This window comes from Myxine glutinosa, chromosome 8 (assembly GCF_964187855.1).
Source record: "Myxine glutinosa chromosome 8, kmMyxGlut1.1, whole genome shotgun sequence".
Taxonomy (NCBI): domain Eukaryota; kingdom Metazoa; phylum Chordata; class Myxini; order Myxiniformes; family Myxinidae; genus Myxine; species Myxine glutinosa.
Genome location: NC_136268.1, coordinates 90,258,747 through 90,273,057, shown reverse-complemented (window position 1 = coordinate 90,273,057; position 14,311 = coordinate 90,258,747). Strand labels below are relative to the sequence as shown.

The window sequence follows — 14,311 nt, the reverse complement described above, 5'->3', positions numbered from 1 at the left end:
AGTTGGGGATTGAAAGAGGTGGATTTGGAGTGTTTTAACGGGAGTAGAAAAGATCAAGGTTTTGGATGGGGGAAGATAAGAGATGCTGGTGAACAGCTGTTTGAAAGACCTGGAGGGAGGCGAGGGATTGAAGAGAGTGTGGGAGATTGTTCCAGAGGTGGGAGAAAAGAGGAATAAAAGAGTGAAGGTTAGCAGAGATTCTTGATTTTGGCAATTTCACCAGAAGAGGGTTGCTGGCAGATCTTGTGCGTCCTGCAGGAATATTTGGGGGGCAGAGCAAAGACAGAGCAGGGGGAGCAAGGCCGGAGAGGAGTCGGTAGAAGACAGAAAGACCACCAACCTGCCTGCGGTGAGCAAGTGAAAGGCCCTCATAATCAGCTTCATCGCGGGAGACACCAATGATTCTGAATGCTTTGGTGTCAACCATGTGAAGCCGAGCTAGGTGTGAGGCAGGAGCACTCGCCAAGAGGCGAGAGCAGTATTCCATTGAGCTGCGGATGAAAACCTTGTATGTGGTGAGGAGCTCAGAAGTGCCCAGAAAGGACTTTGCATGACAGAGGATGCTCAGTCGGCGACTGGCTTTGGAGGCCAGCCTGGAAATGTGGTTTTCCCAGGAAAGATCATGGCAGATAGTGAGACCCAAGAGCTTGAGTGACAGAACTTTTTTGAGAGGATTGTTGAGAAAGTAGATGGGCGGGTTGTCTCGACTGTCTTTTCGGAGAGACAAAGTGAGAGTGTGAGATATGTCAGGATTGAAAGGCATGTTCCACTTGTTTGACCAGTTTGTGATGTTATTCAGGTCTGCAGAGAGTGAAGAGGCTGCTGCCTGCCGATCTGAGGGTTGAGATGTGGAGCAGCAGAAAAGTGGAGTCATCAGCAAAGAGATAGAGAGGATTTTCCAGAGAGTCGGAGAGATCTTTAATGAATACCAAAAAAAGCACAGGGCCCAGAACACTGCCTTGAGGAACTCAAGCCTGGACAGGAAGGGAAGATGAAAGAATGCCATTCAGGGCCACACGTTGACTGCGACCAGAGAGGAAGTTGGCAAGCCATGCGTGGAAGTTTCCATGGATACCATAGAAGGAGAGTTTGGTGAGCAGAGCTTGGTGCCAGACCATATCGAAGGCACGAGATATGTCAAGGGAGACAGCTCTGATTTCCTGTTTGGCATTGAGGACCTCCATCCATTGTTGAGACAGCAGCAGCAGCATGTCCAGAGTAGAGTGACCTGGTCTGAATGCAATTAAAGATCAGAGATCAAGCCATTGGAGAAGAGGAAGGATTTTATGTCAGAAGCGATGATGGACTCCATGACCTTGCTGATTATTGGGAGCAGGCTGATTGGTCTGTAGTTGCAAGGATCTGTTTTTGTATCTTTCTTGTGTAAAGCGGTAATGTTGGCTGATTTCCAAGCAGATAGCAGATGACCTTGAGCAAAAGAGAGGGTGAAGAGAACAGAGAGAGGGCGAGATAGAGCGGCAGAGCAGGATTTTAGGACCCGTGGGCTGATGCCATCTGGTCCAGTTGCAGAATCAGAGTCGAGGTTTGATAGAAACTTATCCACCTTGTCAGGAGAGACACCTTGTCAGTAATGTGGGTGCAGAGACAGATGGTTTTGGGACACAATATTTTTAGGCAAACAGAGAGATGAGGCATTATGCTTTGTCACGTGCGGTATCAGCTGTGTAGCCATTTGAGGTAAGGGAGGGGATAGAAGGGGAACAAACACCAGAAACAGATTTGACCAGATGCCACCAGGATTTGGAGGAGTGAGACACGTTTGAGAGTTCAGTCTTGAGAGTAGAGAGATAGTGTTTCCTGTCTCTCCTGAGGGTCGTCTCACACTTGCTCCGAGCTTTGTGAAAGGAAATGAGATTGCCTTCAGTTGGTTTTGCCTTCCAAGAGGTAAAGGCAAGTTGTTTCAGGGCAACTGCTTCTCACCACAAGTTTCAGTGTACCATGGACGGGAGGAAGGGTATGACAACTGAAGACGAGATGGGATAAATCTGTGCATGAGAGAGAGAGAGCAGTTTACTTTGGAAGAATTTCCAGGAAGAGTTGATGTCAGAGGCAGGAGAGATGTGAGACCAGTCCAGATGATTTTAAGAAATATGAAGTAATAGTCTATTGATATGAAGTAATATTTGCTTTCAGGAAATATGATGATTTTGGAATTTAACACGACTCTACACATCGATCTATATAATAATGCATTGGTTCATCCATCTGTTTGTGTGTAACATTTCTACCACTCATTAAAGGCATCATTCGGCTGCCGTGTTGGTCTTATGCGAAGGCGAATATCTATTCAGAGCGATCATGTTCACAATTGCCATGCCCTCCCTATATCTTTTCTCTTCATTCTAAAATGACCAATGGGGTTGTTAAAATGATCATCAAATATTGAAAGGTCGGAGCTCATCTGCATCACGGGCCTTTGTAACAGTATATGCCTCATGCTTCAGGCCTCTGGTAGTGGTAAGTGCAATTGGAATCTATCAGAGCTATATAACCACGATGTATTCATATTATATAATTATGCACATAGGTAGTGAACATGTTTTTGCCTCAAACACAGGTTATTTGTTTTTATTTTTAGAGAGATAGATAGAGGCAGCCGAATATTTCCGACTATTTTCTCTTTGAAAACCAGGGACCACACCAGAAAAACCATGCAATTAATGCTTACAGGGGTCTTTGTCCGAGTAATTCCGGGAATCTTGCGACACTGAAAAAAACCTTTGTCATTATTTACTTTTACCGATGTGTATGAAGCAAGTCGTTGAGGCAGGCTCTACCGTGCTTCGGTGGAACTTCTGAGCCAGCTATGCGATGTGCTGGTACTCCCTCACGCCTGACCTGCAAATGGCGGTTTGAGCCCGAGCGAGCACCGCTGCGGACGCAGGGTGATATTCGTGTGGACACTAATTGTCCTGAACCCAGTCCATGCGGACTAAGCTGTTTACATATACTAGGGCATGCCCGTACTATATATATATCTAAAATTATATCCCCCCCCTCTATTTACATGAAATGGTTTGGTCCATTCGCAAAGCCAAAGCGAACGGCTTGCGAGTACGGTGACAATCCCCCCCCCCTATTTACATGAAATGGTTTGGTCCATTCGCAAAGCCAAAGCGAACGGCTTGCGAGTACGGTGACAATCCCCCCCCTCTATTTACATGAAATGGTTTGGTCCATTCGCAAAGCCAAAGCGAACGGCTTGCGAGTACGGTAGAACCCCCCCCCTCTATTTACATGAAATGGTTTGGTCCATTCGCAAAGCCAAAGCGAACGGCGAACGGCTAAATCGCCATAGCTCGGTAACTACTTCTCCGATTAATATGAAACCTTGAAAAGGCACATCCTCAGGTCCCCAGCAATATACCTGGCAAGTTTCAAGTATATCGGACCCGTGGTTGTCGAGAAACAGCGGTCACAGACAAACAAACACACAGACACACAGACACACACACACACAGAGATTACTGGAATTATAGATAGATGCCAACGTTGAGAGAAGAAAATACGGTAGGATGGAATGGATCCTCGATGAGGGGGAGCGGAGCGATGGGGATGGGTGCTCATCTGCCCCCATCCATTTCTCAGACATGCATAGACCGATTTTCTTCAAACTTGGAACAAAGACAATACATTAGTATACATATGCAGAAGATGTTGTTTTGTCATCCGACCAAAGATGGCCGACTGACAGCCTTTAACTCCGCACAGCAAAATTACTAAAACCATGGCGAGGGCTGTGACATTTTACGTATTTTTCTTCTCGTTTATGATTATAATGATGAATATTATAATTACCCGATGGTATATCGTATATACCTTTCCAAAAGAGAAGGCCAATGTGTGCTGGTACCCTGGACATATTCTAAATTCCTGCACTAATCTATGGGGGGAACTGCTTCGGCCTGTTCCTGGGTGGTGCTGCAATCAGCAGAACAAAATCATACGTTGAATCCTGGTGACACATGCATTTTCTAAACAAAATAACAATACTAATATTGATAATAATAATAATGATAAAAATCTTCATGCTCCGCAAAATATAATGCACATATTACAGCCAGTGGAAGAACTGCAGTGATTTTAACAAGTAATGATGTTCAAGTCAAGTGAAAAGATGCTGTCCATTTCAAAATGGAAAAAACGTTACCTTCATGGGACCCTCCCTAATGATGTTCCCTAGACGTGCGATGTTGTCATATTCCTGCAAGGCCGTGTGAAGGTAATGGTCACCGCCACGTTTCAATGTTGCAGGTTCCCGGCCAAATGTGCCCTGCCATCAAGAATGTAAGCAAAGCCAATCAAAAAGAGGAAGATGGTTCATAGTGTTTTATACTAAGGTTAGAAAACCATTGGAGAATGTAGCATAGTTATGATACCGTAAGTAGTGTTAGGCGATATAATATAGTCCCATTTTCAGGAATTCTGACACCCCAGGAATTTCAACGTAAAATTCGGGAGATACGTTTTAGCCCCTGTTGGACTTAGTCCGCAATGGGGGCTTATGGATTGGGTCTTGTCCGTCCGTCCATTTCTGTGTGCATACGCAACCATATCTCAGAGATCAGAGATGTATGCACCGATTTTGTTAATGCTTGACATAAAGGCAATACATGATGGTATACATATGCGAATCATTTTGTTTCACAGAGTGATCAAAGATGGCCAACTGTATATATGTATATCTTTATATATAATGTGTATATATTTATATATATGTGTATATATATTTATATATATATATATATATTGTTATGGTTCTCTACGCCGCCCTTAATCCCCTTATCAAGGGGGGATTAATCCCCTTGTCTTTCTGGGCTTGGCGGAACCGAGACTTGAGACGTCCCTCTCGGACACACGCGGAGTAGGGTTTCGGGACTACTTTTCACTCGTACCTAATTCCCCACGCTGCCCTGGGAGCGAGGAAACAAGCCTCGCACGAACCACGTGTGGTTGGAGTACACCGAGCGGATTGCGTACATGTGGTCCGCACAGTTACTTAGGTGTTGGAACCCGATTAGAGCGTTCTACCGGTACCATGCTTAGCCAATCGAAGAAACCACAGAAACGGTCGAATCAGGAAGAAAGGAAGAACAAACGGGTTTAATTATTCCCACACGTATATACAAGTTCAAGGACGAAGAGACACAGAGTAGCCTTAAACAGTCTTAACTTATCCCTTGGACAACGGGCCCGTCTCACACTCACAAAGGGAATTGCAGAAGAGTAGATGTTCCCCAACGCGTCGAGGCGGTCGTCCAGAGATGGCCTCCGTCCGGCTCTCCACGGTCCCCGGCACGTCCCGCGAAGATGATGGCAGGCGAAGGCAGGGACTCGTAGCGCGTCTCCCGAACAAGCAGATGATGGGGCGGAACAGCAAAGGGCGGACTTTAGCGCGGCTGGCGGTTACTCAGCCGTTCTCACTCGCGCATCTCAAATGCGCGGTATTCGGTTCAAGCGCGTCTGGCTGTGCCTGCATATCTGTGCCGATCTCGTGCAAGTGCGTGAAGTTCATCAAGTTCATCAACTGCAGCGAGTCCTCCTTTGCTCTCGGCTTTCTCGCGCTGGTCCTTTATTTTTCTCTCTCGCAGCAAGTCCTCTGCTTCAGTCCTTTTATGCACGTCCCTCTCTCGCGAGTCCTTTAGTTCAAGTCCTTCGCTGTAAGTCCGGTCGAGGGCTTTCGCGCAGCGGGTTTTATAGCTACGCCCCCCGAACCTTCTGGAACTCACTCGAACCTTCTCACCATGCCCTGTGAAGCAACGCCGCCGTCACCACCTCCGAGCTCTGATTGGTGGCTCGTGCTTACCGTCAGCACTTCCGCCGCTCCACCCTCAACTCTGCCCCGGTCCTCCTAGCCTGCCTCGTGTTAACTCGCCCAATGATCAACCAACGTTTAGCAAAATGGATTGAGGCTACGGACGTAGGATGATCGGTGGCAGTAGGGCCTATTTTCTCCTGGCTCTTACTCAAGGCAGAACTAACAAAGGAAAAGGACTAAGCTTACAAATACTAAGACATAACTATACTATCGCAAGGCTACATGTCAGATGCCGGTGGGGGTAAATGAGGAGGTAGAGGAGGGGTTAGAATTAACCCAGGACCCCAGGGAAGAACAATTGGGAGAGATGGAGAGGGAAGGGATGGGGGTGCGGCAGTGGGGGTTGCAGGGGAACAAAATGGCGGCGCCTCGCACATGGCCGCGGTAGCCGAGCCCGCTGTACCAAGGTTTTTTGACCTGCAGCAATTTATGACACAATTCGGCGCATACATGGCAGAGTCAAAGTGCGAAAATAACAAAAGGAGCGAAGAAATGAGCCGGATGGGGGAGTGGATGGCTAACCAAATGGAAGAAATTAAGGTTCAGGGTGAGCAAGTGGGAAACCAAATTGGGGGATTGAGAGATGGGTTGAGTAATTTGGAAAATAGAATGGGGGAGCAATTGGGAAGTCAAATTGGGGGATTAGAAAGCAAATTGGGAGGATTTGGAAGCAAATTAGGGGGCCAGTTGAAGGATGTGGGTGGCCAAGCCCGAGAAATAAATGAGGGGTTGGCGAGGGAGAAAGCCAGGTATGAAATAAAAGCATTGGGGAAGGACAGAGACCGCATGTCGAGTGGGAGAGGCACACGGGTATGCGACGGGGTAGCACGGCTTGAGAAGCGCGGGGAAAGCGAGCCTGAGCAGAGCACAGCCGGGTGGACTGGGGTAGAGATCGCGACACGGGGTATGGGAAAGCCGACGACCACCGAAGTAGAGAAAAAAATGTTATTAGCGCCAGCGGTCGTCGAGGAAAAAGCGAATAAATTAATGATAGTGGAAATTGGAATTCAAGAGACAGCGGACTTAGAAAAGCACTCGCGGGAGGAAGAGATGGAAATTGTACAAAGTCTGTATTCGCATCCTGATGCCGTACTTTCTAACCCGAATAAAGATTTGCAGGTGCGTGTGGAGAAGAGGATCCCGAAGGTAAGCCGGGCTGTATATGGCGCGAAAAGGTTTGGCGCGAAAAGATTTTTCGCGCGTTTGGGATCCCGGCATCACCCGGGCGCTCGTAGAAGGTCCGAGGTGCGCTGTGTGAAAGGAAATGGCGCGAGTGTGAGGAAAAAGTGTGCGCCAAGGCGTGAGTGTGAAACAGAGTATGAAAGTGAGAGTGAGAGTGACACAGAGGGTGAGATGGATGGAGAGAGTGTGCGAGGATGCACACCGGAGAGGGTTGTGGAGAGTGTGCGGGGATGCACATCAGAGCACGTGATTGGGTGTGCAGCGGGAGATTGCACACCCGTGGGTAGGTGTGCGCTGAGTGGGTGGATGCAAGAGTGCACACCCGTGGTGGTTACGGAGTACGTAACGGGAGAGAGTGCATGGGAGGAGTGCGTGGAAAAAAGGTGTGTAACGGAGTGTGCGAGTAGAATGAGTGCGCAAGAATGTGCGCGAAGTGTGTAGTAACGGAGTGTATGGGATTTGTGAGTATGGGAAGAGTCGCGTGTGGATGTGAAAATGCGATTCGAGCATCGACGCTGACAGGGGCAGCGGTTAGGCTGACGGGTAGCCGACGCGAGCTCTCGGGGCGTGGTGCGCTTTGTGTGCTGCGGGGGCTGGCGGGGATCGTTGCCACGGCGGTCTCGCAAGGACCGCCGTGCACGATTCGGGCCGGGCTCCACCCTGTATGGTCGGTGCTGCGTCGTAGCGGCGACCGGCATGATTCCGGGGGAGAAAGGTAAGGTAGGACCTCCGCCCCCTGGTGGGCATGGTGTTCCGACCGGGGGAGGTTGGGTCATCGGCCCGGAGACCGAAAGGTTCCGCGCCGAGATGGACCTTGGAACCTCGGCCCGAGTATGCCTCCTCCCCAGAATCGAAAATGCCGGACAGACCCAACCTACAGGAGACAAACCACCGTATGCATTGCTCGGTTTTTCGAAGCCGAGCAGTAAGAATGTATTTCCCGCACCGAGAGGCTCAAGTTTAATGGATAATTAGTAATAGCAGTAGTGATGGATGGTAGTTTTACCATTCACATTACTCATTTGGGGCAGAGGAGCAATAGACTTATGGGGTTTGGCGGTATGAACTAGCCAGGGATGGCTTGGATAATCGTTAGGGACCTAGAAGTGACTTTAGGAGACTTGAGATTTAAGTAGTGACATTGTACAGGTAGTGGGGATGTAGAGTAGAGTAGTTGGATGATAATGACGAGGGAGTGCTTAGTATAAGGGATGACGGGGAGCACTAGTATTAGAAGGGAGGAGATAGTTAAATGATGCTGTGTGTATGAGCTTGAAGTTTAGGATGAACTGAGGAATTGAATGAGAGTCTTGCTGGTGAGCATGTTGAAATGAGGAATTGGAGCGTGGGAAAATCTGAGCGATTGAGGCAATGCTCGAGAAAGATGTGTGTGTGTGTGTGGAAGTGTATGAATGGAGTATTGAGGACATGTGTAAGTGTGTTGAGCGAATGACTTGCAAAGGATGCAAGTGGAGATTTGGGGTGTAGGGAGACAGGTGTGTCGAATAAATGGTGTGGAGTGAGTATTGTGGGTTGAGTGGAGTGGAGTGCATGGTGCGAAGGAGTGGATGGGGGAAGGATGGACCCCTTCACGAATACCCGGGGAGGGTAGTTTAAAAGTAGGTAGAGGGAGTAGGTAAATTGGTTGGATATTGACATCTGTGGTGCGGGTAGCGGAAAGTAGTGTTTTTGGTTGGGTGCATGAGTAAAGTGGAATGGCTGGGTGTGTGAGCCTGTTAGTAAGTGTGGTTATTGGGGCACTCTGCCACTGGTAGTCTGTCGGCCAGGTGAGGCCGCAGGTAGGCTCTGGGAGCCAGTTAGTGTTCAGTTCAGTAGTGTTCAGCGGGGCCCGAGGATCCTAAAGAGAGGACCCGGGTAGCCCAATGCCAGAGGGGGCATAGAGGGGGTAAGTGCCAGGGAGGGCCTTCCCCAGGTTAGGGTAGAGTGAAGGGGCTCGGCAAGCTCGGGTGGCGACGTTCAGTGGCGGAGGTGCGCAGGTAAGTAGGACCTGCTAGGAGAGCCACAAGACCCTGAAACGAAATGCTCAGAGGGGTGTCCCTACTCCAAAACCGAGGCCAGGACGTCCCCGCAGAACCACAAGGAGGGATGATCGCCAGCTGCACCGGTTAGTCCGCAATGGCCGTACCAAGTCAGCTAATCGGCTTAGGGCTGAGTGGCAGCAACTGACAAATGTGCCTGTATCAAGAAGGCTAGTCAACCAACACCTGGTTCAAGCAGGCTATCGTGCCAGGCGTCCCCTGAGAAATCCACGCCTGACCAGATAACACCGCCAGCGCCAATTGCAGTGGGCCAGAGAGCACCGTCAATGGCAGCCAGGACACTGGAATCACGTGATCTTCAGTGACGAGTCTAGATTTCTGGTCTATCGTCAATTTGGCCACGTCTGAGTGCGCAGACAAGTGCATGAAGCCCACAACGAAGATTGTATAGTGCCAAGAGTCCAAGCTGGAGGTGGTGGGGTGACCGTTTGGGCTGCTTTCCATGCAGGGGGCAAAACTGACCTTGTTGTTCTGAATGGAAACCTGAACCAGTTCAAGTACAGGGTCATTTTGGCAGAAACATTGCTTCCATTTGCTCGTGCAGCCTTCCGAGGAAACTTTGTCTTCCAAGATGACAATGCATGGCCTCATCGTGCTCGCATGATCCAACACTTTCTTGCTGACCGTGGTGTAGAGCATATGGAGTGGCCTGCCATGTCCCCGGATATGAATCCGATAGAGAACTTGTGGGCAGAATTAACGCGTCAAATCGACCACTTGGACCAGCAGCCCACCTCTGTGCGTGAATTGCAGCAGGCTATTGTCACTGCATGGCAAGCGATTCCTGTCCAAACCTTGGCAAATCTCGTGAACAGCATGCCTCAACGTGTACATGCTCTCCTGAATGCTCGTGGGGGTTACACGAAGTACTGAACTGTAATTTTACTGTCCATAATCCCAGTCGTAATTTAACTTTTGTTTTTGTTGAAATTTTTTTTGGCTAATGTGCAAAATAAAGAGATACTTCTGGAAAACGTACAGAAGTTTAACACAGTACTGTCCATGAATTGAGTTCGATATCATTTTACATCACTTTCAAGGATCAATTTATTTGTTTTGAAATGTCAAATGTGGTTTTTGTTTCTTTTAAAGGTCACATTAACAAAATCTAGAATAATTTCAACATAATTCCAATGAACTTTTGGTTCTAAGACATCTTGAAAAGTACGTTCACCCCCACAAAAAAAAATTCCATATTAAATGGCAAGACTGTGTGTGTGTGTGTGTGTGTGTATATATATATATATATATAAATATATATATATATATATATATATATATATATATATATATATATATAGATCGATAGATGGATAGATATAGATAGATAGATATAATATTGTTACGGATCTCGGGGGTCGGCGCTCCCCTTATCAAGGGAGGGGGTTAATCCCCTTGTCTTTTTAGCTGGCCGTCCCGAGTCCTTAGAAGTTATAACGCTCCTTCCGGTCGGTATTAGCTAGGGTCATTGGTCAAAGTAGTCCCAAATACCTACTTAGTAACCCGACCGTAAAGCAGGGAAATAACTCCTGCTCGAACCACGGATACGATGGAAAACGCCGAGCGGATGGCAATCCGTGATCCGAGCCGTTAACAATGAGACTAAACCCGATTATAGCGGTTCCTAATCGTGCCACAGGTACTCAATTGAGAAAAGACGAAAGCGAAGGGATTAAGACGAAACCAGAAAGAACAGGTGAATTTATTACAACCAAAAAAAAGAGGAAAGGAAAGAATGTACCAGAAAGGAAGAAGAAGAAGCAGGACACAGGGCAGTCTTAAAAACAGTCTTAACTTAGGATCCCAGACAAACAGACACACTCACACAGGGATTGTAGCTGGTAGGGTGGAAGGTCCAGGTAGAGGGTCCAGGCTCCAGTCGATTCCGGTCCAGCGGGCGAAAACCCGGCAGGCCAGCTCTGCGTATCGTCGGAACGCGACCTGACCTTACATATAGCGGGGGGGGGGGGGGAAGGCTGGTGTCCTTCGTACGTACCACCTGTACGTTCGCGCCAAACGCTCTCTCTCTCAAAGTCCTCTTAATCAGCGCCGGCGAGTGAGTCCTTTCGCAAATGTGCGCTCCGTATCAGTTCTCAAATCCTTCTTCATAAGCGCGTCTCCAACAAGTCCGTTTGCAATGCACTCTCCCGACCAAGTCCAACCAGCGCTCTCTCATCAAAATAAGTCCTGTTAATAGTGCCGCTCTCGCACGAGTCCTTCGAAACAAGCGCGCCTTTCCCAATTGTTCTATGATCAGCGCGTGCTCCCGGCAAGTCCGTGAAAGGGCTTTGCGTTCACGCTTATATCATGCGAGCCAAGATCACTCCGCACCCTCCAAAACGATGCCTGCCAGCGATATTCCCTCAGCCCTGGTTGGCTGGTGAGGGCTTACCAGCCACGCCTTTGACGGCTGGTTGACAGGCCACACCTTGTTCTTGGCATTCCGCCCCCTTTTTCCTCGGGCCTGACCGCATGGTTAATGGCGGCTTGAGCGAGCGCTGAGGCGGCTGCTGCTGGCAGAGGCACGTAATGGCGTCGCTGGGAGAGAGAGATTGGCAAAATGGCCGGAATTGGATTGGGGACCTACTCTTATTTAATTGATGCAACGCAGATTCAACTATTGGAAACACGGCCTTATCTAAAACACATAATAATGAAATAACTAAAGTTCTATGGTGGCCTACGTGTTGCTGGTGGACTAACTAGGGGTGCAACCTTTAACCTTTTAATGTCATATTTACAAGAGTTACATATTTACACAAGTGTGGGTTCAAAACCGCAACACTGTACCCTCCCTTTTTCCAGGCTCGGCCCGAGCCGAAACAAAAGGAACTATCTTTTAAATTAGTGTGACACTTAGGTGTGGTTACCCTCTACTTTTAACCTCACCCTGAGTGCGACAGTTTTAACACTAGATATGTCCCCACCTGCTGCGTTGCATCCTACCGAACCGACTCACGCCCACAATTAACCGAATTACGGAATTGTCTTCAAACTACACATAAAGCCGGTGGGGAGCATTATTTACAAAACACTAATTATTTACAAACTGCAACCCAGGACCTGTCTTTTGTGGGAAAAGAAGAGATGTTTGAAAAGAGGAAAAATGCCATTGCCATGCACTGCACCGATACACCATACCAGATGTACCTATATGCACCGATAATAAAGAAATGCACCAATAAGCACCATAAAAGCACCATCCATGAAAAATGTACAAAACACATTTCAAAAATAATACATGGTGTCTTCTTCTTCTCTTCTCAGCTGGGCCGATGTATCTTGCCTTGATCTTCTTGCAGGGGAAGATCTTGCAGGGGAAACTCTACTACCTGGCTCCCAGAGCCCCATCCACTCAATGCACATTTCAAAAATAATACATGGTGTCTTCTTCTTCTCTTCTCAGCTGGGCCGATGTATCTTGCTTTGATCTTCTTGCTTGATGTTACTATTTATTAAAAAGGGCACACACCGCGTCCGCTTTTTTATTCATGGCCAGCAGGGCCAACTCAGGTGGTCCGACTGCTGGGCATAGATGCCACTTAAAACAGTGGTCCACAAGCCAGATACTGCTGGCAACAATGGTCGGTCCCAGCAGAGGTGCCAGGCCACAGAACGTGTGGTCCATAAGTGGTGCCAGGCCACAGAACGTGTGGTCCATATGGTGCATCAGTGCAGGCATGAGGCAGCAAGGGTGCGGGCGCACAACTGCGGACACCTGCACACTCCCCTCGGGCACAAAAGAACAAGGTCCATGAGTGGGGAAGGAGGACAAAGCAGATTAGCGGGGCAAGGGCAGCAAGGGTACACATAAAAACAAGGCAATGCAAGATGAGGGGCGCGGGAGCGCGAGCCGAGAAAGCTCGTCCCTAACGTTCGTCACCCGTCATGTCACCTACCCTACCCTTGCCCTACACCGTGTTTACACAATCTACAACTTTACAAATTCGTCGCTAACGTCTTGTCCCCCATATCTCCCCTAATGCCAAATTCGTTATCAATCCATCCTAAGCAGGAAGAGATGGAATCACATACAATGTCTCCCCCATGTCAAGATGCGTCTTTCATTCCAAATAGTTCACAAAACATGGTGTGGAGTCTATCACCCAGGTGAGTGGATGCGGATGGTGTGAAGAGGTTTTCTCCTAACTATCTTCTAAATGACATTAACTCTTTTACTCTACCTGGGGTCTTGCCCTGCAAATCCATTGGCCATCTTCACTCTATGTGGTTCAAAAAACCAATTCCCATTGCACATACTGTGACGCTCTCCAATTTGGGGTCTCACTCCCCTGATTTTTCTATCTGTGCCCTCGCACAATTCCGAGGCTGGGTCGTGTGGCTCACCAGCAGGTCCGCTCACCTGCACACCTCCGCCACTGTAGTTGCCACCCGAGCTTACCTAGCTCCTCACCCTAACCTGGGGAAGGCCCTCTGGCTCCCTTACCCCACTAATGCCCCCTCTGGCATCGGGCTACCCGGGTCCTCTCTCGGGATCCACGGGCCCCACTGAACTCTACTACCTGGCTCCCAGAGCCTACTTGCGGCCTCACCTGGCTGACAGACTACCAGTGGCGGAGTGCCCATTTAACCATTCTCACTAACAGGCCACACGCCCAGCCATTTCACTTTACTCATGCACCAAACCAAGCAATACCTGGCTACTTTCAGCACCACAGATGTCAATATCCAACCAAATTTACCTACTCCCTCGACCTACTTTTAAACTACCCTCCCCGGGTATTCGTGAAGGGGTCCATCCTTCCCCCATCCACTCCTTCGCACCATGCACTCCACTCATCCCACAATACTCACTCCACCCAACGAGCACTCCACACCATTTATTCCACATAACCCTTCTCTCCTTGCACACCATGCAAGCCAATGCACTCAATGCACTATAACACACATCCTCAATACTCCATTCATACACTTTTACACACACACACATCCTTCCCGAGCATTGCCTCTCAATTCCTCATCACGCTCACCACAAAGATTCTTATACACACAGCATCATTTAAACTAACTACTCCCTTCTAATATTAGTGCTCCCCGTCATCCCTTATACTACGCACATCCCACGTCATTATCAACCAACTACTCTACTCTACGTCCCCAATACTTGTACAATGTCGCTACTTAATTCTCAAGTCACCTATGGTCATCTTTCTAGATCCTATCATTTATCCTAACCCTCCCGGGCTAGTTTGTACTGCCACGCCATAAG

At 48.4% G+C, this 14,311-nt stretch overlaps 1 protein-coding gene across 1 annotated transcript in view; it reads right to left on the bottom strand.

The window, feature by feature from the left end:
• Positions 1-14,311, bottom strand: part of CDH23 (cadherin related 23) — a 216,953-nt gene that overhangs the window by 41,308 nt on the left and 161,334 nt on the right. Inside the window, exon 29 of the mRNA XM_078783508.1 lies at positions 4,172-4,294. Within this exon, the coding sequence (XP_078639634.1) occupies positions 4,172-4,294 (123 nt within the window). The remainder of the gene's footprint in view (positions 1-4,171; positions 4,295-14,311) is intronic.